At 39.3% G+C, this 26,927-nt stretch overlaps 1 protein-coding gene across 1 annotated transcript in view; it reads right to left on the reverse strand.

Annotated features, from left to right (window-relative positions):
- The window catches only part of UGGT2 (UDP-glucose glycoprotein glucosyltransferase 2), a 209,427-nt gene that overhangs the window by 66,499 nt on the left and 116,001 nt on the right, over nt 1-26,927 (reverse strand). The window contains exons 20-23 of the mRNA XM_072135438.1: nt 23,524-23,618; nt 14,838-15,044; nt 7,752-7,883; nt 1,320-1,447 (exon numbers count right to left, since the gene is read on the reverse strand). Of these exons, the coding sequence (XP_071991539.1) occupies nt 1,320-1,447; nt 7,752-7,883; nt 14,838-15,044; nt 23,524-23,618 (562 nt within the window). The remainder of the gene's footprint in view (nt 1-1,319; nt 1,448-7,751; nt 7,884-14,837; nt 15,045-23,523; nt 23,619-26,927) is intronic.

Genomic DNA, 26,927 nt, shown 5'->3' on the forward strand with positions numbered 1-26,927 from the left:
CAAATGCAGTGAAATTGGTAAAAAAACGCATTTGTGCCGTATTCTTGTGGGCTTTGATTTTACGGATTTCACTGTGCACCCCAAATGACATGTTTACTTTATTCTTTGGGTCGGTACGATTACGGGGATACCAAATTTATATAGGTTTTATAATGTTGTCATACATTTAAAAAAATTAAAACCTCCTGTACAAAATTTTTTGGGGGGATTTTGCCGTCTTCTGGGGCTAATAACTTTTTCATACTTTGGTGTATGGAGCTGTGGGTGGTGTCGTTTTTTGATGACGTTTACAATGTTATCATTTTTAGGACTGTACGACCTTTTGATCACTTTTTATAGAATTAAAAAAAAATTCAGTTTCACTAATCTTCCATTTATAAACATTTCTTCAATTGGATGTTATTAAAAAAATGTTCCTGTGTGAAGATAATTTCCCATAAATGTAGTCATTCTGTCCCTTAGAAACGAGATGGCTTCCTCGGTTACGACCACGTCACACTCTGGCAGCGGGGGCCAGACAAGAGCTATTGAGTCCTGTCTGACCTCCTGGATTCAGCAATCATTGCCACAGGATGGCTGTGGGTCATGTAGTAAATCACGGACATTTCATATACAAAAACCTTTTCTTTCTTTGTGCAATCCCTCCAGCAGAGGTGGCCGTATCCGAGGAAGCCATCTCGTTTCTAAGGGACAAAATGACTACATTTATGAGAAATTATCTTCACACAGGAACATATTTTTTAATAACATCTAATTGAAGAAATGTTTATATATGGCAGATTTATATAAACAAAGGTATCTTGTAAATCATAGCGCATCTCTCTTTTTTTGATTTGTTTTAGACATTAGTGAAAAATAGGAATTTGTAGGAAAAAAAATTGGTTTCATAATTTCTTTCCTGCTGTAATTTCAGATACTTTAAAAAATATCATAGAATAATCTCCTCACTCTCACTTTTACAATGTTTGCTTTCCCCTGATACACAGATCTGCCAAAGAATAGAGAGGAGAGTTGGCATGACAACTTGCCAACCAATTCTGTTTTCGTGCCAAAACAGCTTATATTGATAACCTGGATGCACAAGGCACTGTTCATTATGACACATATGTACAGACTGGAAAGGTTGCAGAAAACTCAAGTAGCTTAAAAAATTAATGTAAATCAATATTTTTTATGGGTATTTATTGACTCCGACAGCAGGTGAAAGATTTTTTTGAGCTTTTTTTTGAGGTTTTACAATTTTTTTTAATATATTTTTATATTATAAAAGTAATGGCAGTAACTTAATAGTGGATTGCATTTATTAAAATTTTTCTTACCGTTTTGATGGTGCAGCAATTTTTTTCACAAGGTTTATTATCTTCTCTGCTGATGTAGTGTATGTAATTTTTTCCAATAAATGGAAGTCTTCTTCATGAAAGTCATCTGAATTAACATTGTTCAGTATCTAAAAGTCAATATCAAGAAACAAAGTTAAATAACTAACCAAGAATTGTTAACAATACACAGGACAGTTGCCAGGTAACTTAAACTTCAGGGTCAATCTCAAAAAAAAATAAAAAAATATATATATATAGGTTCAGTGAAGAGGCAGCACTACTTGTAGTGGTGAAAGGGGTGAAGCTTTATTCCATAAAAAGCGACGTTTCGGTGTACCGCTACACCTTTATATAGCTTGATAAAGGTGTAACGGTACACCGAAAGGTCACTTTTATGGAATAAAGCTTCACCCCTTTCACCACTAAAAGGAGTGCTGCCTCTTCACTGAACCTATATTGGAGATCCTGGCCAAGGGATCTCTGGCTTCTGCACCCACCGCTAGCTGTGCTGCTCTGGATCTTATATTATACAGGCGGTCCCCTACTTAAGAACACTCGACTTACATACGACCCCTAGTTACAAACGGACCACTGGATATTGGTAATTTATTGTACTTTAATCCTAGGCTACAATGATCAGCTGTAACAGTTATCATAGGTGTCTGTAATGAAGCTTTATTGTTAATCCTGATTCTTATGACAACCCAACATTTTTAAAATCCAATTGTCACAGAGACCAAAAAAGTTCTGGCTGGGATTACAATGATAAAGTATACAGTTCTGACTTACATACAAATTCAACTTAAGAACAAACCTACAGACCCTATCTTGTATGTAACCCGGGGACTGCCTGTATATATATATATATTTTTTTTTTTTAATTCGGAAAAAATTCTTTTTGGAAAAATAAAAAAAAACATGTACTCACCTTTCCAACGGTCCCCGCATGCATCTCCACTACTTGAAGCAGTCCAGCCGATGGTGACCACTCTGTGCACGTCGGCGTCTCACAGATCATGACGTCGGCAAGCGGCTGACACCATAGTTTGAACTGCCGGCGAGCACAGAGCTGTCATTGCTGGCTGGACTGCTTCAAGTAGCGGAGCTGCGAGGGAGCATCGGAAAGGTGAATACATGGCTTTTTATTTGTATGTACTGGGGTGGGGAATTGGGTGTCAGACTGTTTACAGGGGTAGGGGGGGTTGCCTGTATACAGGGGTAGGGGGGGTTGCCTGTATACAGGGGTAGGGGGGGTTGCCTGTATACAGGGGTAGGGGGGGTTGCCTGTATACAGGGGTAGGGGGGCTGCCTGTATACAGGGGTAGGGGGGGTTGCCTGTATACAGGGGTGGGGAGGGGCTGGCTGGCTATATACAGGAGAGGGGCTGGCTATATACAGGAGAGGGGCTGGCTGGCTATATACAGGAGAGGGGCTGGCTGGCTATATACAGGAGAGGGGCTGGCTGGCTATATACAGGAGAGGGGCTGGCTGGCTATATACAGGCGAGGGGCTGGCTAGCTGGTTATATACAGGAGAGGGGCTGGCTAGCTGGTTATATACTGGGGAGGGGATGGCTGGCTGTATACTGGGGAGGGGCTGGCTGGCTGTATACTGGGGATGGGCTGGCTGGTTATTTACTGGGAAGGGACGGGCTGGCTGTGTACTGGAGAGACACGGGCTGGCTATATACTGGGGCTGGCTGGCTATATACTGGGGAGGGGCTGGCTGGCTGTGTACTGGGGAGGGGCTGGCTGGTTGTATACTGGGTACGGGCTGGCTGCCTGTATACTGGTAGGCTGGCTGGCTATATACTGGGAGGGGGGCTGGCTATATAATGTATAAAGATATTGTACGGCTCCCGCAGAATTATATTTAAAAATATGGTGCTTATGGCTCTCTCAGCCAAAAAGGTTCTTGACCCCTGTATATTATATATATATATATATATATATATATATATATATATATATATATATATATATATTCCTCCTGCAGTGTGATGATGTTATCATTACACTGCAGAGTCACAGAAAATGTATCACTTGGAGCCCTGTGCAGCACATCTTAAAAATGCAGATGCTATTGATTGTTGTGCAATTTGAAGCAGGTAGAGGACGAAGGCTGATGGCCCTGACAATATGCTTACAGTTCCTAAAATCCTCAACATTTACATTTTGACTTTCTTAGATTATTTTTTTCCATCCTTCCTTATAAAAGTATGTTTAGAGATTTAAATCAAATCTTCAATTAGGACCACCCATGTGATTCCAAAGCAAAGAGTGAAATGTAACATGGAAACTGACCAGTTATAATGAATATTTTCCCACAAAATATAAACTATTTTGCTCCTAAAACTTGTTGGAGTCATGATAAATTGGGCCGATAGGGCCCAAGAACAGTGGGGACTTCTCAGATGCATTCACCATTACCCAGCCTGCTGCACCAATCAATGCTTCCATCAGATATGGAAGGGCTCATTGGACTCAAACCGTCAGCAGGGTGCGGACAGCAACTAGGGACTTGACAGGCTGCATTTAGTGCCACTGGTCGTGCAGCCAGGTTTTTTAGTTGAGAAGAATGTGTGCTACACTTATTTACATGCTTAGTAGTGAATAGTGAACAGGAAAACAGGATTGCAGAGTCGGAGTAGGTGACCAATTTGGTAGAGCTGGAGTCGGAGTCAAACTTTGGCCTCATTTAGACAAAAAGGTGCTGTGTGTGCCTATGGCTGGACGAGCATACGTCAGTGCGCTGGAGAGGAGGTGGAGGGGGCGTGTGCTGCTCACTAGAGAAGAGCAGGGTCGGTGGCTCAAGCTATAGGACACAGTCATGACAACACATATGCTCACCGCACACATTATGTCTGTGTGAATCAGAATTTAGGGAAATTGAAGAGTCCCAGTTGGAATTGAAAGCTTGACTTTCCAACTCCACAGATCTGCATTCCCCCTCACTTATCATACTGCATTAACTAAACAATATGTTACATTTCAACAACATGAATTTGTCATTTTTCCACAAAGTTACAATAAATTATCTGAAGTAAATGTATATGTAGGATCGTGAAAGGATGTTGTATAAAAAGCACAGATGCTAAGTATTTTCTAATAAAAATGTTTTGAAAAATGTGAATGCTTTGCTTGAACTATGCTTAATTTCTAATTAGCTAAAATAATCCACTGGAAGTAGACACAGAAGCTTTTTTATAGAATGACAGCAAGCAGAGATCTGGAAAACCATGAGGAATTAATACAGAAAGTATATTGGAAAGTTGTATAACTTTTTATAATACAAACAAAAACAATTTGCTGATATGGGCCAACCCCTTTAAAGTATTCTTATTCCTAATGAACTAGCTGTACCAGCTTGGATTCCTCACTCATATGTTCACTGGGAGCTGGTTTATTTCACATGAATACTGTATGATGGTGCTGAAAAAAAAACTGGCTAAACCCCCTTCCTCAGAAAATAATTTTAACCATGCCTTGTTTGTAACATTTTATTTTGATTTAATTAAGGAATGAAGAGCTCCATTTAGTGGCTTAAATTGCCTGTATTACATGCATAATGTGATTATGATCTATTATAAAATTACAGGTATAAACCTTGTCATTTTTGAAAAGTGTCTAGAACAGGAAAGCATGATGTGAAAGAACAGCAATGTCACTGCAGAACATCGCTGTTTATGCTCAAGTGAACAGTGGTGACAGAAGGCCAATGACTTTGAGTCTATGCAGCCAATGAGGACGAAGGCAGCATTGCTGAAATGCGTATTTAGTGGTTTGTTATACGATGGATGCTTCCCCTGTTCATACTACAGGTAGGTTTGGTTGACCTTTTAGGTGGCAATTTGCCCAAGCCTTATGCACATCTGATGGGACACTTTTATACTAAAGTTACCCATAGGATATCAGTACGATCTTTTATACCCATGTGCATTGTGATTGTATTTATAGTATAAAAACCGGATCATTATACTATCTATTTAATGATTGCTGAGTTGCACTGGGTTCAAGTTATAATCATGTTTCGAATGATAATTGAATACATGTTAATATTTCTATTTGTATATTTGTTAATTGTGCCATTTTTTGTAGATTTATATTCTTTTTGTTCCAACTAACCCAGCTTTACAGGTGACACTAAATCATAAGATTACATAATACACACTATATGCTATCATTCTATATACATATGGTCCTAAACAGGCAGAAAGGAGGCTACTGTACAGTTAAGGCCTCTCTTATTACACTCTGGACAATTCAAAATGGTTTAGATCATAAAATAGGCTCACATGTGTTAAAATGCACACAGCAGTATGTTACCCATAAAATATAAACTTATTAACAAAAACTACCACAATATTTCTTAGTTATTACAAACCAAATTTATATGCAACACATAAAAGTAAAGAACTGAATGCATTTAGTTTAACCCATACCAATATATGCATGTGCATGTACATTTCAGAACAGGATTTTCTAGAATATGTTACACATGTATACAGGGCAATAAGGAAAGCCCTACAGCGTCCTGTATAAGTTTATAGGATTTATATGCGATTATTCCACCTGAAATTTACATGGTCAGAAAATTTTCCTCCTTCATAATTCACTCATTGAGTGGATGACAAAGAATTATTTCCACAGCAATACTAATATCATGCAGCTGCCTGGAGTATTCTGCAGATAAAATGTAAAAGTTTTATTAGTAAAGTATGTCCCTATTACGTCTGCTCCATTAAAGATTGCATAAGCCAGTGGACAGAAATCACTTCTTAGATAGCACAATAAATAAAAATAAACTGGTTTATCTCACTGCAGGAATAATTGCCAAAGGAATTTAAAACAAGATTGAAAAAAGAAAAGTTAAAGAAATGCAAATTTCAATATCTCTGTGATAATGTGAAAATAAAATGCATTAAATTTAGCCGAAGCGTTAAACTATCCATTAAAGAGTTATATAATTATCTTCAGAGCACAGTGTAATAATTGCCTGTAAGCTTTTATTTATGGGTAAATGGCATGCACAGCAGCACAAGATAGCCCATAAACCACAGCACTTAACTCTCTTTAACTGCATACACTTATGATGAGCCCATATTTCTTCCAATATTACAAAGAATCAACACTTTCACTCCATCTGTGGATTAAATGCAGCTAGAGCAAAGCACACTGCATTAAAAATACACGCAGCCGAGTTAAACACAGTATTGTTAGATTTACTTTGCACCATATAGACATTATAGCTATTAATGTGACAGAATAAATAACAATTGTAGGAGGTAAATATAATAAAAAAGGTTCTATCCTCACAATTGGCCTTCCACGTCTACCCTATACTCACAATTGGCCTTCCACGTCTGCCCTATCCTCACAATTGGCCTTCCACGTCTGCCCTATCCTCACAATTGGCCTTCCACGTCTGCCCTATCCTCACAATTGGCCTTCCACGTCTGCCCTATCCTCACAATTGGCCTCCAATGTCTACCCTCTCGTTACAATTGGCCTCCAATGTCTACCCTCTCGTTACAATTGGCCTCCAATGTCTACCCTCTCGTTACAATTGGCCTCCAATGTCTACCCTCTCGTTACAATTGGCCTCCAATGTCTACCCTCTCGTTACAATTGGCCTGCAATGTCTACCCTCTCATTAGTCTTGGCCTGCAATGTCTACCCTCTCATTACACTTGGCCTTCAATGTCTACACTCTCATTCAAATTGGCCTCCAATGTCTACCCTTTCATTCAAATTGGCCTCCAATGTCTGCCCTCTCCTTACAATTGCCCTCCCATGCCTGCCCCCTCCTCACAATCTGTGCCACAAAATGGGCATGTGCAAGACAAATGTGCCATGGACCCTTCTTAAATACCTGTGCAACCAGTTTGCACCTAGAAGAATGTGCACAGTTCCACAGAAAACTGGTGCACGGCCATTAGCAAATGTGCCCCAATGGTTATCTACAGCCTCCGAGGTAACAACAAAGTTCATCCGCCTCCTACCACCTCTTTATCAGGTGCTGCACCTGCATTACTACTGTGTGGTGCTGTCCTCATTGCCCATCTACTGCAAGGAAAAGTGTAAGCATATTAATCTGCATGAGTCTGTTTTCAAGGAGTGTATCTTTCTGTGAAAGCTTCTATGAACCTTGTACAGGCATTCATGTGACCTCTAGGTGGTCTGAATAATACAGTCAGATATTTATCTTGTGGATAAATGTAATTTATAAGAAATGATATAGATGTAATTTATAGCTTAAGGAGTTGGATAACACAAGAAGACTTCTCCTGGGCTGTACATGGTCAACCTATGTGTACAAAAGAAGAACAGCCTTCTATATAAAAATACATTTGCAATATCCACAAACAATAACAGAAATGATTGTTTTTCATAACAATCTTTTTCAATGTTCTCATCAATTAATTAATCTTACCCTTCCATTACTGATCACAGCCATCTGTCCAGGCAATAGTTTTAGAACTTCACGACAGTACAATTCCTGAGTACGAAGTATGTCTACTCCCATGGTATTATACTTTTTTTCAAAAGCATCATTATCCATTTCCTAAAAAAATCCAAGAAGATGGATTACGTTGTCAGGTAAACCTCCTTAACAAACCATGAATAACTCACTGAATATAAAACTGCCAGAGTATGGAAAGTATGGAAATAAACCACTTCTTACCACACTTTAACCTCTTCAGGAATAAGCCAATTTAGGGCTTTAGGACCTAAATCTGCCCTGTGTCATTATAAGAGGTTTGTAAGGCTTTAACATATCCAAGGTATTTTGTTTTGTCACACATTGTACTTCATATTAATAGAAAAATTTGATGATATCTTTTGTGTTTAGCTATGGAAACCCCCCCAGAAATTTGGCAAAAATTTCTAAGTAAAACATTTTTGGCTTTCCAGGGAGATTAGTCATAGCATACAAATAATTTCATAACGAACATTTACTAAATGTCTGCTTTATATTGGGATGGATTTTTATGCATTTCCTTTTTTCTAGGTTGTTAAGAGGTTCAGAATTTTGGATGCAATTTTTCAAATTTTTAAGAAAATTGCCAAAAATCATACTTAGAAACACCTGCTCAGCTTTAAGTGACCTTGAAAGGCCTTTATAACAGTAAAGCCCCATAAATTATGCCATTTTAGAAACTACATACCTCAATGTATGAAAAATCAACTTTAAGTGTCTTAGCCCTTTAGATGTTTTGCAGGGGTTAAAACAAAATGGAGGTGTAATTTACAAACTGTAATTTTTTTAGACAATACATTAATTTTGGCCAGAAATTAAACCGCCACAATGGGGCACATTTACTTACCCATCCATGAAGTTCCCAGAAAGTGCATTGTCTGACGATAATACACTGTGCTGCGATTCACCAAGATTATGCGCCCAATATCCTGCATGTGTCGCTTCCCTGCTCAGATTCAATGGAGTTCACCTTCTTCTATCTGGTGCACGTAAGTGCATTGTCTTGAAACAAAATTTGAAAGTTAAATTCCGTGCTCAGTCAGACTCAGTTGGATCGCCCGACAGCACGAACCCCGAATTCTGTCGCATGAAAGCCAGCGCAGCTGCGGCAAAAAACATTTTTGAGCGGCACAATGCCAACAGTCTGATGAAAATGCGATCCATGGCCCTCAGTAAAGAAGCCCCAATGTAGTAATTGACAAAAAACTAGTACGAGGATCCCCCAAATGTGTTGGTAAACTGCTGTACGGGCACACTGCCAGGCATAGAATGGAAGCAGAGCCATTCAGAGCAGATTTGCATTGTCACATTTTACAGGCTATAAAATGTTTTTTTTTTTGTTTTTTTTTGAATTTGGACATATGGGATTATTTTTTTGCAGATGAGATCCACTCTTTATGTGCATCATTTAGGGGTGGGGTGGGGTTCAATAGCTAATAATGAGATTTTATTAACTCTTTTTTTATTAATTCTTTAGCATTAGGTTTTTTAGCATTTTTTTTTACCAACCGTTCACTGTACCATAAAATGGTGTTATCTTTATTCTATGGGTCACCACGATTATGGGGCTATTTATACAAATTTTTATGGTTAACTTGTTTTGCAGAACATAGAACTAATTTTGTGAGATATTCGCTTGTTTTTGCATCACCATGCATTAACCCCTTAACGACTTGGCCTTTTTTAGTTTTTTCACTTCCATTTTTCACTCACCAACTTCAAAAATCTATAACTTTTTTATTTTTCCACATAAAGAGCTGTGTTATGGCTTATTTTCTGCGTAACAAATTGCACTTCATAGTGGCGGTATTTAATATTCCATGGTGTGTACTGGGAAGTGGGAAAAAAATTCCAAATGCAGTGAAAATGGTGAAAAACCACATTTGCGACATTTTCTTGTGGGCTTGGATTTTACAGCTTTCAGTCTGCGTCCCAAATGACATGTCTACTTTATTCTTTGAGTCGGTACGATCACCTGGATACCAAATTTGTATAGGTTTTATAATGTTTCCATACATTTAAAAAAATAAAACCTCCTGCACAAAATATTTTTTTATTTTGCCATCTTCTGGTGCCATTAACTTTTTCATACTTTGGTGTACGGAGCTGTGGGTAGTGTAATTTTTGGCGAATTTTGATGGCGTTTTCATTGCTATCATTTTTTGGACTGTGCGACCTTTTGAATACTTTTTATACATTTTTTTATATTTTTCAAAATGGCAAAAAATGCCATTTTCGACTTTGGACGCTATTTTCCGTTACAGGGTTAAACGCAGTGAAAACCGTTATTATATTTTGAGAGATTGGGAATTTTCAGACGCAGCGATACCTAATGTGTTTATGATTTTTACTGTTTATTTATATTTATATCAGTTCTAGGGAATTTTTATTTATATTTTTAGGTTTTTTTATTATAATTTTTTTAAAACTTTTTTTTATTTTTACTATTTTTCAGACTCCCTAGGGTACTCTAACCCTAGGTATTCTGTTTCATCCTATCATATACTGCCATACTACTGTATAGCAGTATATGTGGATTTTACTCCCCATTCATTACAATGTGCAATTAGCACATTGTAATGCATAGGTTAAAACGAAGTAGCCTCGGGTATTCGGAACACGCGAGGCTACCATGGCGACGAGTCGCTGCTCCCCATGATGTCATCGGGGAGAGACGATCCGCGACAAGATGGCGGCGCCATCTTTTTGTACCCGCCGGCAGCATTGCTAGCACCGATCGCGGGTGTTACCGGCAAGCCTTTGCTGCAATATGCAGCAAAGACTTACCGGCTATGGAGAGGGCTCGGCCCGCGAGCCCTCTCCATGCACCGGGAAGGGGTTAATGGGCATAACATTTTAGTTCTTTTGTTTACAGAGCCGTTTTAGTGCTTGTTTTTGGGAAACAAGCGGAACTTTTTTTTTTGGTATCATGTTGGAGTAAATGTTACTTTTTATCCCTTATGAGGTCAGCAGTGAAAATTGTATACTTTGCAGGGTTTTTTTTACGTACGGGTTCAGTGATGATTTTATTTTATTGTATGGGCTGTTACGGATGGGGTGATACCCAATACGACCAAACCCTTTTCATTTTTGCATTTTCATTTTTCACTCCCCACCTTCAAAAATCCATAACTTTTTTATTTTGCTACATAAAGAGCTGTGTAAAGGCATAATTGCACTTCATAGTGATATTAGTGACATAGCGGGTATTTAAAATTCCATGCCATGTATTGGGAAGCAGGAAAAAGAACCCAAATATAGTGAAACTGGTGAAAAATGCATTTGCTCCATTTTCTTGTGGGCTTGAATATTACGTCTTTCACTGTGTGCCCCAAATTACATGTCTACTTTGTTCTTTGGGTCAGTACATCGACGGGGATACGAAATTTATAATGAAAAATTCTTCTGCGATGTTCTGACGCGAATAACTTTTTCATACTTCAGTGTATTCATTTCTGTATGGCCTTTTTATTGAATTTTACACATTTTGGCAAAAAAGTAATTTCGTCTTTGGGCGCTATCTGTGGGTTAAACGCCGGGCATAACCGTTATTATATTTTGAGACTCCTAACCTGTTTATGATTTTTACTGTTTATTTATATCAGTTCTAGAGAAAGGGGGATGATTTGAATTTTTATGTGTTTTTATTTATTTTCAAACTTTTTTTTATTATTTTTTTTTACCATTTTTCAGACCGCCTGGGCCTAGGGTACTTTAACCCTAGTTTTTCTGATTGATGATACCATATACTGGTAAACTACAGTACGGCAGTATATAGGGATTTTTCAGATCATCTATTGTTATATGCAAATCACAGATTGTAATAGATGGTGTATAATAAGACTTTTGCTCCCTGATGACATCACGGGGAGCAATGATGTTAGCCAACATGGCAGCGCTTTTCTGGAAGTGAACACAGGGTTATCACCTGCGATCGATGCTAGCAATATGCAGCAAACGCTCACCGGCTATGGGATTAAATCAACAAGCCGATTTTTCAGACGTTAAAAAAAACATCAGTTTTTGACCATTTTTGGCCGTTTACCATGCAATTGGCTGCTTACAACCTGTTTATCTATTAAGATAATTGGGAAAAACGGATAAAAGGTCAAAAACTGATGGGTCTTCAAAAAACACATGCATTTTTAAAATGCTTGCATTTTTAAACTGTCTGAAAATGTATGCTTAAAAACAGACTAAAAAAGCCATGTGTGGAATCACCTTAAAGGGCACCTACCACCACGAATCTACCTATAAAGGTAGTTCGGGTGGTAGGTGGATGTACGGGACGTGAGGATAGCCCTTTTTAGAGCTAATCCTCACGTCCCCGCTAGCGTCACATAAACTTTATTGCCCTAATATGTTAATTTAATTAAGCGGCTACCGGGGCGTGGAGTAGCCGGACACGAGGCTACACGGCGCGGCTACTCCACGCCCCAGTAGCTGCTTTCCCCCGCCTACCCTGTGATCTTCGGCGCGCAGCTCCTGGCAGCTGCGCGCCCTCGTCCGAGAAGCCGGAGTTCTGCGCATGCGCAGTAACTCCGGCCTCGTTCCCGAGATCGCGCATCTTGGCCGGAGTTACTGCGCATGCGGTGGTAGGTTCCCTTTAAGACTGTGGAGTCTAACGCTGCACTGGTATATTAACCAACACTTTTTATACATCTCCTCTCCTTCAACGTCTTACAATTAAGAAACTAAACCTTAAAATCACATCAAAACTGAGTAAAATCCGGTCTTAACTGTAATATGGGAAGGTACCGAGGGCGCATTCACATGTTCTGCTAGTGTTCGTAACGCGCCGCTAGCGTACATGGGGCAGGGCTTGGGGCGATGGAATATGCATCTCCATAGAAACGCATGCAATCGGGTTATCAATCGCATGCCCAAGGCCCAAGTCCCACTTGCATCGTGTTATGAACGCAATGCAAGCGGAACATGTGAACACGCCCTCAGGGTGCATACACACATTGGGGCTTATTTACTTAGGGTCTGCGCACACTTTCCAAAGTTTTCAGGGATTGCATGGCTTTGAGAGGTATTTGACAAGGGTCTGCACTAGCATTTTGTTGCACGTGATCGGATTTTGGCGCAGCTGTGCTGGTTTTCATGCGACAGAAATTGGGGAGCGGACAGTGGGACGATCCGAATGATTCGGACTGAGTGCAGGGTTTAAATTTCCATCGGACCTGAGCAGGGAAGTGGTACATGCAGGATATCGGGCGCACGATCTAAGTGAATCGTGGCAGAGTGCATTTTTATCGGACAATGCACTTTCAGGGAACTTCGTCAGACAGGTAAGTAAATGAGCTGTTGAGCTGTTCTAGGGTCAGGTTAGTAAATGTGGCAGACAATGGAGAGTAGCGATTATTACTTAAAATGCACTTTTCAGAGGGCTATATTTAATGGTATACTTAAAAAAACATTGTGACTGATCCTGTACACTTTTGTGGGAATGATGCTTTAATGTAGCTGTAACGACTGAAAGGAGATGTATCATTGAATTAAATTCTAAAATAATATGTTCCAGTTTTAATCTATATGTAAATTCTAGAAATGACTTTATATCCAAGCTTTGATTGGCAAGTAGAAGTCCTTCAGAACCTTGATTAGCATTTGCATTGGGAAAGGGTCAGAGACCAGCAGCAATGCAGAATACACAATTTTTGTCTACTCATTCATGAAGTAATCTAGCTACTCATTTGTGAAATCAATTCCATACTTAGACTGTACAGCTGAAATTCTACATATCTTACAAGCAATACATTTATATTAGCTCTGGGCATATCTTAATGCATACATTACCATACTACATTCGCCGATAAGTGTGCACAAATGAAACTATGGTTATATAGCAGAGTAAATAACCCTCTGATTCTCACTTTCCCTTTTATAAAACCACAGCCTATGGGGCGTGTTGTACTAAGGTAATATGGAAAGTTTTGCTAGATCTATATATCTCAGACATGGACACACTTGTAATCCAAGATATGAATTGTTCTAGACATACCTGGCAACATGGAGAGACAATCTTTATACAATGGAAAAATCTGAGCTATCTTTAATGAATAAAAAGATGGAAGACCAAAAATCCTATTAGATTCAATGTAAACATAAATTAAAAAAAAGAGAAAGAAGAAGGTAAAATAACCTCTTTTGGCCCTAAGGACACAGCACCATTTTTCAAATCTACCCTATGATGCTCTGATTGCTGGTTCAAGTCCAAAACACACGCATGCACAGGCAGTTTACAGTGAGACCTGAATGAAGTCTGACTGCCGAGGACATCGGGGAACCCCGAGGCACTTGACAAACTTTGGGGCTGCCCTGAAGAGGATCGGTTCCCTCAGTAAATGACACGGGGGGGTCCGATGCTTAGAGGGAAGACCCTTACATGCCCCGGTCAAGCATGAGTGTAAGGGGTTAACACTAGCGATTGAAGCAAGCTCTGATCGCAAGTATTAGAGCACAGTGTCAGCTGTGATATATGTCCAGGTACGTGCGGGGGTTAAAGATAGGGTTTTTTTAAATACTATTGGCAACACTGAAATGAGTTGTATCAAGTTTACCTGCTATCCTTTATCCACAGGATAGGGGATAACAATCAGATTGGTGGGATTTTAACTGCTGGGACTACCACGATCATGAGAACGGACCCCCACAGAACACGAAAACAGGGGTTTTGTAAACGCAAATGTTATCATCGTAATTGGACAAATATCTCTTCAGCTGTTTCATTGGGTTTTGAAATGAATGCGCTCATTACCATATGTGAATGCACCCTGAGAACAGGGCCCCTCGTTGAATTGGAGTGCCACTATTTTTCCTTGATGGCTCTGAATGTTATATTTTCAATAAAAATAAATAGTGTTTGTTTCTTCTTTCTATTCCAAACTGATATTTGGCACAAGGAACATCTTTCAACCTACCTTTCTACCACTACTTTAGAAAATAAAAGAATTAAACTGCTTGCTTTAATTAAATTGTATGTCCGCAGCTAATGTCTACTCACCTAACACAGAACAATAAATGCATTCTTACCGAAGCCAAGAACTCTTTGATTTTCCGCCCTTTTGTCAGGGACTCCATAGTTTCTTCTCTTGAAAGCTTTGTAAAGAACGTCAGTATGTTATGGCTTTTCTGTGTAAGTAGAGCAGCCCAAATGGCACGAGATATCAATGTGTTTTCTTCAGTCATTTTGGAGGTGGGATTATTTATAATTCCAAGTCGAGCAATGCTGCTTTTTTTCTAACAAATAAAGGCAATTGCAAAAAAAATATATATATATTATATCTAGTTTTAATAAGAACAGTGCAATGGGTACATTTACAATGTAAGTAAAAGATTAGACAGTCTTAAAAATATGTCAGATCTATCGTAATGGATGATGCTGGATGTATGGTAAATGTGTAGCACCTTTTGACTGTCTACTGTATGTTAATGCTAATGTTTGGCACAAATCTGGCAAACATTGTCACAATTTAATCCATAAAACTTTCTCCCACTCTTTGTGTAATCTATCTTTTATGGCACAGAGTGAGAGTTCTACTAAAATCCCCTATACAATCTACTTCTCTGTATCTCTCACAATACACAACACTTCCTTAAGAGGATCTGTCACCAGAATTTTACCAGTAAAATTAAATAATACCTTCTGGTAAAGGGTTAAAAGTCCCCCCATATAAGCTAAAATTACCACTGAGGCACTGCATCTTATTGACAGCCGTTTTTATTATATGCAAATAAGTAGGTACGAGTCATTTTCTGAATAGAAGAGTCATGTCCCCACGGACTTATGCTAGGATGCGGGCGCTGCACCTTTCAACAAAGGCACAGTGGGGGGTGATTTTTTAGTATTTTTAGAGAAAAAGGGAAAAGAGTAGCATGCAAGTTTAAGGTATAATTTTTATTTCTTCTATTTAAAAAAATTATAAATTCTGCACACTTTGTAGTGTATCTTATTGGGTGTGTTATTATGCATGTCTGCCTAAATAGTCTGGTCATGGATACGCAGGTGCATGAGATGTTATCGCAGAGAGACCATGGACAGACAGACCATGGACACTTTTTATTGCATTGACTATATCAATTACGTACTGAAAATAACCAATCCCTTTAAGTCCACCAGCGAGTTTGGTATCCACCTGTAGGATTTCCTGAACCAAAACTCAAATCACAAAATGAACAGACATGCGGAAGTCAATTCAGCGCACTGATTGATTTTCTTGGACCAAACTCACTTTGGGCAACAGGCTTTAGAATGTTGTAAAATTAAAAACTGGAGTTCACTAGATTTTTATACCAATATGGTTTAAAGGGAACCTGTCACCACATTTGCACAGCCAGTGACAGGTTCTTTAGAGATCTATTAACTGACTTACACCCTTCTTTTAGCTAAAAATTGTTTCACTTACATCCACATAAATCACCTTTTATTTTATATTACCTGGCATCAGAGGTTGGCGTGTTCTGCATGTCTGGCCTCTCCCATCTAATCCTTCCCATGCCTTATGCCTCCTTACTGATCACAGTCCATGTCATGTAACCAGAGTGACATCATCTCAGGTACTTAAGCCTCTTAATAATAGCAAACTGTACCCCATGCATGTATCTGACCACATGAAGTGGTCTTACGTAACAAAAGTTCTTACCTTCCCCCGAGAGACTCACATCCAGTGGAAACTTTCATTTCACTAATCAACAGGGATGTAAAACAGTTCCAACGTGACATCTACATGGGTAACCTACATGCCAAAAGTAACCTTACTAACACTGGTAGACAAGCTCTTAGTTCACTTCTCACTCAGAAAAACATCATAATCAAGCCAGCTGACAAAGGCGGAGCAATAGTGGTACAGGACAAACAAAAATACATTACTGAGATAATAACACAATTGGAGGACACTACAGTTTACCAACTTATAGACCGTGACCCCACACCATCCATATCTAACATCATACAAGACACCATCCAGAGACACACTAGGCTGGATGTCCCCCTGGACGACCAATAGTCGCATCCACGGATTCTGTATTGTCACCCCTATCTATTTTTCTAGAAAAAATCCTTACACCACTAATTCATCGCACAAAATCATTCCTACTGGACACAAGCACCTTCCTTGAACTTATCTACAATCTCCCAGAAACAACAACAACTACCATTCTAGTGACATTCGATGTAAACAGTCTCTATACTTCAATAGAACATGGTAAAGGTTTAGATGCCACTTTCAAATTACTCCAGGATACATCATCAACAAAAAACTACTTTCTATTTCAGGACAACTTCTACATACAACGCCGGGGAACGGCAATGGGTTCCAATGTGGCCCCCCCATATGCAAATGCCTAAATGGCTAATTTTGAAAAACAGATGATCTACCCCAATAAACTCTTTCAGGATCACTGTAAAATATGGAAACGCTACATAGACTATATATTCTGCATATGGGAGGGTCCACTGGAATCACTAGAGGAATTCTTCTCATTCCTCAATTCTATCTGGGTAGAGATACAGTTCACCATGCATCACAGTACTGAGAAGGTTAGTTTCCTTGACACAATGGTTAAAAAAGTTGCCACCGGTCACATTTGGACCATCCTTTATACCAAAACCATGGATAGAAACAAACTTCATTACACGAGCTGCTACCCTACATCAACCAAGAACTCTCTCCCCATTTCAGTGTTTCAGCGAGTAAAACGTATTGTAAGCAAGACAGACTGCCTTACACCACATTTAGACAACATGCAGAAACGATTCAAAGAGAGAGGCTATCCAGACTCCATTCTCAATAAAAGTAGGACTCACTCTCCCAGACCCAGAAACTCACAACCCAAACCATCCCGTATCCCATTTGTACATCAATACCATCCGTTTATTTACAGGATACACAAGTCTATTAGAAAACACTGGTCTATCTTACAAAAAGGCCACCCAGGTATCAAGGAATTTGAAAACCCTTTCCTTCCCTGCTTTAAGAAACCCCCCCAATCTCAAAGATAGATTGGTGAGGGCAGACATAGGATCCGACAAGAGAATTCCCAGACAGACATTCCTGAATACTAGAAAACAGGGCACCTTTCCATGTCTCCATTGTGCTCAATGCACTACTGTCCAGAAAGGAGACTCTTTCACACACCCACATACGGGTAAGCGATACCAAATTCAAGGCTACCACACCTGTGACTCTACCTATGTTATCTAATAAAATATCCTTGCGGTCTCGCCTACATCGGGGAAACTACCCAGCACGTACGCGACCGCATCTCAAAACATAAATCCACCATACTGACATCAAACCTCCTGTTGCCCGTCCCCGCCCACTTTGCAAGCGCCGGACATTCAGTCAATCAACTGAAATTTCAGGTGATTGACAGAGTGGACTCCCCAAGGCGAGGGGGTGATTGCATCACCCTACTGAAGAAAGAATCCTTCTGGATTCACACTCTACAGACTCTGGCCCCTGATGGTTTGAACAGAGACTACAACATTCAGAGATTTGTATGAACTGAGTAACCCTTCGATTTCTCATTGTCTCTTTATTTTTCCAGTCTTTTATTCTATTCATCATAGATATGCAAACAGATCCATACGAATTATGTTGATGTTGATATATCGATTAATCTAACCTATCACATGTTTCCTTTGCAGAAACGCTAACAAGAATCTATCGGTGGGCCACTGATGGGTAATATGATATAGAACTATAGACTTAGACTAATCACACTACTAATCAGACTTAGACTATTACGGTTTGCAATAATATAATTTAATTCCCACCTCCTTGGTCCCACCCTAACTACTAATACAACCTTTCAGCTTTGGTACTATTTTCAATTCATTATTACAGCCTTCCATAGTATCACATCTGTCAGACTCAGTCTGACAAGTAACTCCCCCTCTCTCCTGGCAATCCAGGAAGTAAACTGATGTGTTCCACAGTGGAACGCATCAGACTTCCTGTCACGTGACTGGACGAAACAGGATATAGCTCTGGAGCCAGGTCTGAGTCTCACACTGCTCCTTCCCCCCTACCTAACAAGCACTTTTTACAAGTACAATCCGGTAAGTCTTTTCTGGTAGACCCAGAGACTGTTTACTTATAGTAGCTTGCTACCTCCTACCTGTATAAGCATATATCTGACTTAGATCAGCTCCCAGACAGAGGGTAACTAACCACTGCTACATATCTGTATCCCCTTATCTACCATTACTAGATGATTAACCACTCTGTATTTATGTTTTCAGTTTCTGCCTATGTGATGCAAACAACTATTTTGCACAGTGCTAATCTCATAGGACATCAGATGTCTACAAAGAAGTCCTTTCTGCACATTTGAACACGATTATTTTCCTATGTTTTTTGACACCCTTTGTATTTACACATCTGATCACATTGTACCATGTCTAATCTTTGTACACTTAGTAATCATACTGTCTGTATTATATTATTCACAGCATCTGAAGAAGGTCATTTTGACCGAAACGTCATGCTATTCTGTGGATTTGTACAAAAATAAAAAGCAATTATTATTCAAATTTGATTGAGTGCCATCTTCCATTATCTATGCATGAACGGGGCTGGGACCCTAGTTTGGCACCATCTACTACACAAGGAGTGCTGTGAAATTCCTGTTATTTCTTAATAATAGCAAACTGTACCCCATGCATGTATCTGACCACATGAAGTCACAGCTGCCTCCATGGACTTCTACTCATTTCCATACCCCATAGAGACTGCTGTAATTTCAAGTAATCACAATATATGGTGTACAGTTTGCTATTCTTACACAATATCATCTGTACATCCCATCCCATCTGTACATGGAGCTTTATATGTCTGCAGTTAAATATTAGCAGACGGTCCCTTAGTACAAGGAGGCAAAGCAGGGATTTGAAGAGACACAGAGCTGTCAGTCAAAATAATGGGGCGTGGTTCACTGCCAGGCTGAGAGAGGGAAGAGTCACAGATTCTAGACGTGAGTCACAAAGCTAATTTGCATATCAGAAAAATGTCTTTAAAAAATGTAATTAAGGTACAGAGCCTCACTGGTAATTAATTTTAGGTGATATGGGGAGGACTTGTAACACTTTATCAGCAGGCATTGTTACTCAGGGTGGTCAAAATCTGGTGACAGGTCCTCTTTAACCCTTTCAGGACCTGGCCCTTTTTTGTTTTTTCATTTTCATTTTTTACTCCCTATGATCAAAAATCCATAAGTTTTTTATTTTTCCATGTACAGAGCTGTGTGACGGCTTATTTTCTGCGTAACAAATTGCACTTCATAGAGATGGTATTGAATATTCCATGCCGTGTACTAGGAAGCGGGAAAAAAATTCCAAATGCCGTGAAATTGGTAAAAAAAACGCATTTGTGCCGTCTTCTTGTGGGCTTGGATCTAACGGATTTCACTGTGCGCCCCAAATGACATGTCTAATTTATTCTTTGGGTCTGTGCGATCACGGGGATACCAAATTTATATAGGTTTTATAATGTTTTCATACATTTAAAAAAATTAAAACCTCCTGTACAAAATTTTTTTGGGGGAATTTGCCATCTTCTGGCGCTAATAACTTTTTTATACTTTGGTGTACGAAGCTGTGGGTGGTGTAGTTTTTTGCGGATTTTGATGACGTTTACAATGTTATCAATTTTAGGACTGTTCGACCTTGTGATCACTTTTTATAGAATCGGACATTTTTGGACATTTATTTATATATATATCAGTTCTAGGGAAAGGGGGGTGATTTGAGTTTTTAGGGTTTTTTATTATAATCTTTTTTTTTAAACTTTTTTTTATTTTTAGTATTTTTCAGACTCCCTAGGGTACTTTAACCCTAAGGTGTCTGATCGATCCGATCATATACTGCCATACTACATTATGGCAGTATATGGGGATTTTACTACTCATACATTACAATGTGCTGATAGCACATTGTAATGCATGGGTTAACCCTAAGTAGCCTCGGGTCTTCGTGAGACCCGAGGTTACCATGGCGACGGATCGCCGCCCCCGATGACGTCACGGGGAGCGGCGATCCTCGAAAAGATGGCGGCGCCCATGCACCGCAATCCTTTTGAAGCCGCCGGCAGCTTTGCCGGCGGCGATCAGCGGGAAAGCACCCGCGATCGGTGCTGGCACCGATCGCGGGTGTTAGCGGTAAGCCTTTGCTGCAATATGCAGCAAAGACTTACCGGCTATGGAGAGGGCTCAGCGCGTGAGCCCTCTCCATGCACCCGCGGCCGACCCGCGACGTGCTATTATGTCACGGGTCGTGAACGGGTTAAAGAAGAGATGGGGGTTGAATTCATTGTCTTATTGGTTATCGGTTGTCAAGTAATATAAATCCACAACTGAAACAAACTAAAAAGCCAGCATCTTAGTTTTTTAATGGTGAAATTACACTTTGCATGCTATTAAGGACATGCCAAATAACAATGTATGGATGTTTAATACATTTTGTAAAGCCAGAAAGAAAGCCAGCTATCTGAGGAGTTTAAACAAATTGCCTTTAAAAAGTCATGTTCTGCTTAATATATACAGAACTAAAGGAGAAAGCATTCCTCCACGGTTAATCAAAGCTGACAATGTCTAGAGCAAATGATGCCACAAAGTTTTTGCCCTGTGGTCAAGTCTAGATAATAACACTGAAGTTTAGAAGCACTGGTCTTCTACGCTTATAATTTAGTGTGACAGATTGTTGCTATCGGGGTCATAACAAAGAATATATGTTACAGTGAACTTAGTATATCTTACAAAATAGCTGACAAAATGGCAGAAAGGTTACACTGCAGTCTTATTTTGCCTTTGTCTTCATAAAATACATCTTTCCGAGTTAGGTGTGACGTGTAACAATCCTAACCTCACACAACTTATTTGGGACAAATGCTTGGCAGAAAACTTGGCTTTTACTTAATCTAACAGGTTATGGAGTGTGATAGCAGATAGAAATGACAATCTATTCTGAATATATTAAACTGCTGCTTTTGGAAAACAATTTCAGGTGCAATAAAGGAAGTGATCCATAAGCGTGTGAAGGCTTCCAAATAGAAACGCTTCCATCGCATCAAGCCCACACACTATTAATGCTACCAATCTTTTGCTTAATTCAAAATCATCACAACTGTGAATGTTAATGGTATTTTAGGAAAAACTGTGTATAACAAAGAGAAGATTCATTAAAAGCAAGAGAAATACAGGTTCCTTCTTTACTGAATAATTTAGTACCTAGCTACATCTCCAACAATTATTTTGCTAAACAATGAGACATATTAAATACAGTAAAATGATGTCACAAAAGAACACGTGACAGCTATAAAATGTAATGGAATACAAACTGAAGTCAAATGATGGCTTCCCCTTGCTACAGTTAACAAGGGCTTGATGGCTCCCAGGCATTTTGTAAGCTCACATGCCTTTGTGGAAAATATTATATATTTCTATGTTAAGGAAATTCTAAAGTTTACCAATACACTTTGTATACAGAATTGGCAGAGATGTTGGGGTTTCTTTCATAAAAGATCTAGCAAACCAGTGTCATTTTATCTTTACGAACATGTGAGCCGACATGCCAAAGACTTACTACTACCTAATACGAGACAACTACATCAGCCTTCACTATAGCCTAGCATTTTACACATTTGCATTACTTCAATCCATCCTCAATTTGGTCACTCACTTAAAGGGGTTTGCCCACAAATCCTCAAATTTCAATTCACTAGTGATGTTTACACAATAAAAATAAATTTTTAACTCCTTGCTTTACAACCTTACTCAGTGTTATGGTTGTAAACATTCTACCATGAATGATGGGCCCCTTGGATTGCCTTTCAATAAACTCCTGAATTCAGGGCTGTGCCGCAAGAGACCTTTTTTCTTTAAGTGAAGAGTGTCACAGATTAGGTCCGAGATGAGGTGCCTTTCCCCTTTGTTTCTTGTATTTCTGTCTAACGTTTCCCCTTTTTAGCCCTTTTTTTGTCTCGTAATTTTTTTTTTACCACTTGACTATAGTAAGCAGTCTGTCTCTTTCATACACCCCTACTAGCATCTTTGGATCCAATTTTTATCTGCACGAGCATGTCCCGGGGTGGAAAGATTGTGTCTACTAAAGTAAAAAAAATATAAGTAATAATAAAAGATAAAGAAAACAAACAAACATATTGCTACTTGGGTGTCAGCCCCCAGGAAACTCATTTCCAACTTATTTCCATTTTCTTTCTCCTGTCCTCCTATTCCCCACTCTCTCCTCATCTCCCTTTTTTTCTCCTATAGTTAAGGTTTGTTCAATTAAACATGTTGCTGCATTCTAAGATATTTTGCATATACAGGATATCATCATCTGTATGGTAATCTTTGAATGGCCGTGCTTTCATTAATATGCTCTGTTGTTATCCACTGTTTGATATGATGTTATATTATCCTATGATCTTCACGTTGTTCCTTTGTATCTGTGAACACTAAATGATTAATAAAGCTTTTGAATGAGAAAAAAAATCTTTATTGTGTAAACATCACTAGGGGATTAAAATTTGATAATTTTCTTTCATGGGCAAACCCCTTTAATAGGAAGCTACATTAAATACGACATAAAAGAATTAAAATTATAAATTCACCTAAAATTTGAGGACGCATACCAGGGAGCTTATTACAAAATTGGTGGCAGCCCCCCGTGCACACAGAACTGTGTAACATTAAGCAATAGAAATTAGTATCACTGTACCATGTGTTTCACAGCTTTAGCAAGCAGTTGTCTCCCAGCTGGCTTGTCAAAGTCAGCAATAATCCAGATGGTGACTGCATAAATTACATCCTCATCTGAAAATAACAAATTCCACAGTCTAAGCATTTTAGTGCTGGCATCATTAACACTACACACACTTTACAAATAAGAGATTATTATTTAACATGCTCAAAATAAAAATACATTTACAGGCATAAAAGCTCCACATCAATTAAGCAAAAATTGTAGCAGCAATAAGGAAAGCAAAACATTTACAAGGTTTTAAATTACCATTATCAAGAAAATACACCCCAAAGAAATGATCATGTTCTAAGCAACATTACATATAATTAAAGCTTAAATATAATATTGTTCAGAGATTTACAAACATTGGAAGTATAAATGTAGTAAACCAATTCTCCTTTTTTTTGGTTACAAGGTTGTCTTGTTAACTTTTGAGAAGTAGAATAGTAGCCTGGGCTTCTACTAGTAGTATTAGTTTGGGCAGGTGAATGTCTAACACCAGCAAATTAATTAGAGTTCTGCTCTTCAGTGACAGCTTCAGGTGGGAATATTTGCCTCTGGCTTCTATTTTATTTATAGTTACTGTATGTTTACATCTTATTTCAGTTATATCCTTGACAGAATAAATAAAAATGTGGACAGTGTTTGATGGCTGGTGGTCCAAAGACTTGGACTAACCTCTGTCCTGAGACTAGGGGTTTCATATTCCCTGTTTGAATGGAAGTGATGATGCACACCTGCTGTCACTCAATTCAAAGTCTATGATATTTAGGCAGGTAACCATGTACTTTTTCTGTCCCATATAGATTAAATGCAATGACTGTACTTGTATTATTTGTGTGCATTAGGACTCTCAATACTGTATCTCTCCACATTCACATTCTCCATCTTTTCTCTCACCTGCTCTTTACAAACCCAGATTTCCCGGTTGCATGTTAGAATGTCCCCCTGACCGAAATATTTTAGGTAGATGAGAAGCTGTAGATGGAGGTAATGGAAGAAACTCAATTCCTTAAAGAATGTGCTATTGGACACCTTTGCAGACACATTGGCGGCTTTAAAGCACATGCATGCTCAGAGGTAAAGATTTCCTTATGCCACCCTGAAAAACACATTTGCAGATTTACTTCACAGAATTCCCCCATGTAGGGGGTGTGCATTGCCCTTAAAGCGTCCACAAGCCAGCACACACTACTTTAAAAATGAATAAGGCCAATCATATTCTTCCCTAGCAGTTGAGTGCCTGTGGGAGAGACTGTGGTGTTGTGCCCATCCTCAATTTGTTCCAATGAATACTGTACATAGTCTTGCTTGGTAGGATGCCAGTGCTAAGTTTGCTGTCCTCTTAGATCTCTGCATTGAGCTGTTCCACAGCCCCTCCCCTCAAAGTGACTGCTGTAGTATTTAAACAGAAGTCTAGTAGAGGTTTTTACTAAGATCAGCGAGTAGGAGTTGTGGAAAATTTTGAATGAATTAAGCTTAAGTGAACCTGCAATGAGGATATCGCCATTTTCACATTTTAAGCTGATTGAGAATTAGTATTAACCCCTGAACTCTAAAGTCACTTTTCACCTTCCTGACATAGCCCATTTTTTTCAAATCTGACATGTGTCACTATAAAGTGGTTATAACTTCGGAACGCCTTAACATATCCAAGGGAAACAGTTTTCTCGTGACACTTTGTACTTCATGTAGGTTGAAAATTTTTGGTGGTATGTTGGAAAAATTAGTGATTTTCGAAATTCTAAATATTCTACTTTTTCCACACAAAGTCATAACAGCAAAAAAACTTAATAATCAACATTCACAGAATGTCTTCTTTATGTGGACATGGTTTTTCTGCTTACACTCATTTTTGTAGGATGTTATGGGGCTTTGAACTTTAGGTGTAATTTCTCATCATAAAAAACGTAAAATCATGGTTTTGAGGGACCTGCTCCGGTTTCAAGTACTTTTATGAGGCCTAAAAAAAATTAAACCCCATAAATTACACCATTATACAAACTATACGCCTCAACATACGTAAAACAACATTTATGAAGTCTGATAACCTTTTAATAGTTTTACAGGGGTTTAAACTAAATCAGATGCAATTTTGAAAACACATTTTTTTGGCTAAATGAATGTGTTTTTCATAAGATGTACAAATTCTCAGTGGATAAAATACCAAACTGCTCTACAAAGTTTGATACCCAATTTCTCCCTAGTAGAACAATACCCCATATGTGCTGGTAAACTGCGGTATGGGCACACGCCAGGGCATCGAAGGGAAGCTGCGCCATTCAGCGCAGATTATGCATTGTCACTAGAGATGAGCGAGCACTAAAATGCTCGGGTACTCGTTATTCGAGACGAACTTTTCCCGATTCATTTTTCAAGGGGACCAAGGCTCTGCACAGGGAAGCTTGGCCAAACACCTGGGAACCTCAGAAAAGGATGGAAACACCATGGAAATGGACAGGAAACAGTAGGGGCAGCATACATGGATGCCTCTGAGGCTGCTTAATCGTACCATTATGCCAAAATTATGGGCAACAGCATGGCCATGACAGAGTGACCGAATGAGGCTAGATAGCATCTAAAACATCCAATAATTGACCGTGACACTATAGGGGACGGCATGCAGAGGCAGCAGCGGCAGGCTAGAGAGTGTCATGGCGACATACCCTAAATGGACTCAGGCTTCAAACCAATGGGTGGCAGAGAGGAACCAAAGGAGGTGAGCAAGAAGCGCTGAAATGATTTCCTATGTGAACAAAAGGTTGACGGTATATTTAGTCGATAACACAGCATGGTGGCGACATAGTGACCAAGTTCCATAACGTATCTGGTGAAACACCTGAAAAATGAGCCTGACACAGCTCTTTTGATTAGGGGACGACATGTGGAGGCAGCCATGGTGACGACTTCCATGATTAAGAGTGACAGTATGGGGCATTCATATTGCGCTGCTATGATTGCAACTTCAGGTCTCCAGCATGGCGGCGACAGATGGGCCGAGTTCCACTATGTATCTGGTGAAACACCTGAAAATTCTGCCTGACACAGCTCGTTTGATAAGGGGATGATGTACTGCATATCCTCTCGTGCTCCAGCGTCTGGGGTATAGAGAGTTGAAAGTTGCGCATGGAGACATTGGTGGACGCTGTGGAGGATCGTGGAGGCAAAATGGACAGGAAACAGCAGGGGCAGCATGCATGGATGCCTCTGAGGCTGTCTAATCTTGGGATGGAGCTGGCGGTCCACTGCCAGGCGAGCTTTCGCCTGTCCAAGCCCCTGTCTCTCGGCTCCTCCCCACCCAAAATGGGCCTAGGGGCCAGAAGCGTTTACTTTGAAAAAATTATAATTTTCAAAGCAGGCCGGGTCGTTTGAATATTTCA

The sequence above is a fragment of the Engystomops pustulosus genome, chromosome 2 (genome assembly GCF_040894005.1).
Source record: "Engystomops pustulosus chromosome 2, aEngPut4.maternal, whole genome shotgun sequence".
Classification (NCBI taxonomy): domain Eukaryota; kingdom Metazoa; phylum Chordata; class Amphibia; order Anura; family Leptodactylidae; genus Engystomops; species Engystomops pustulosus.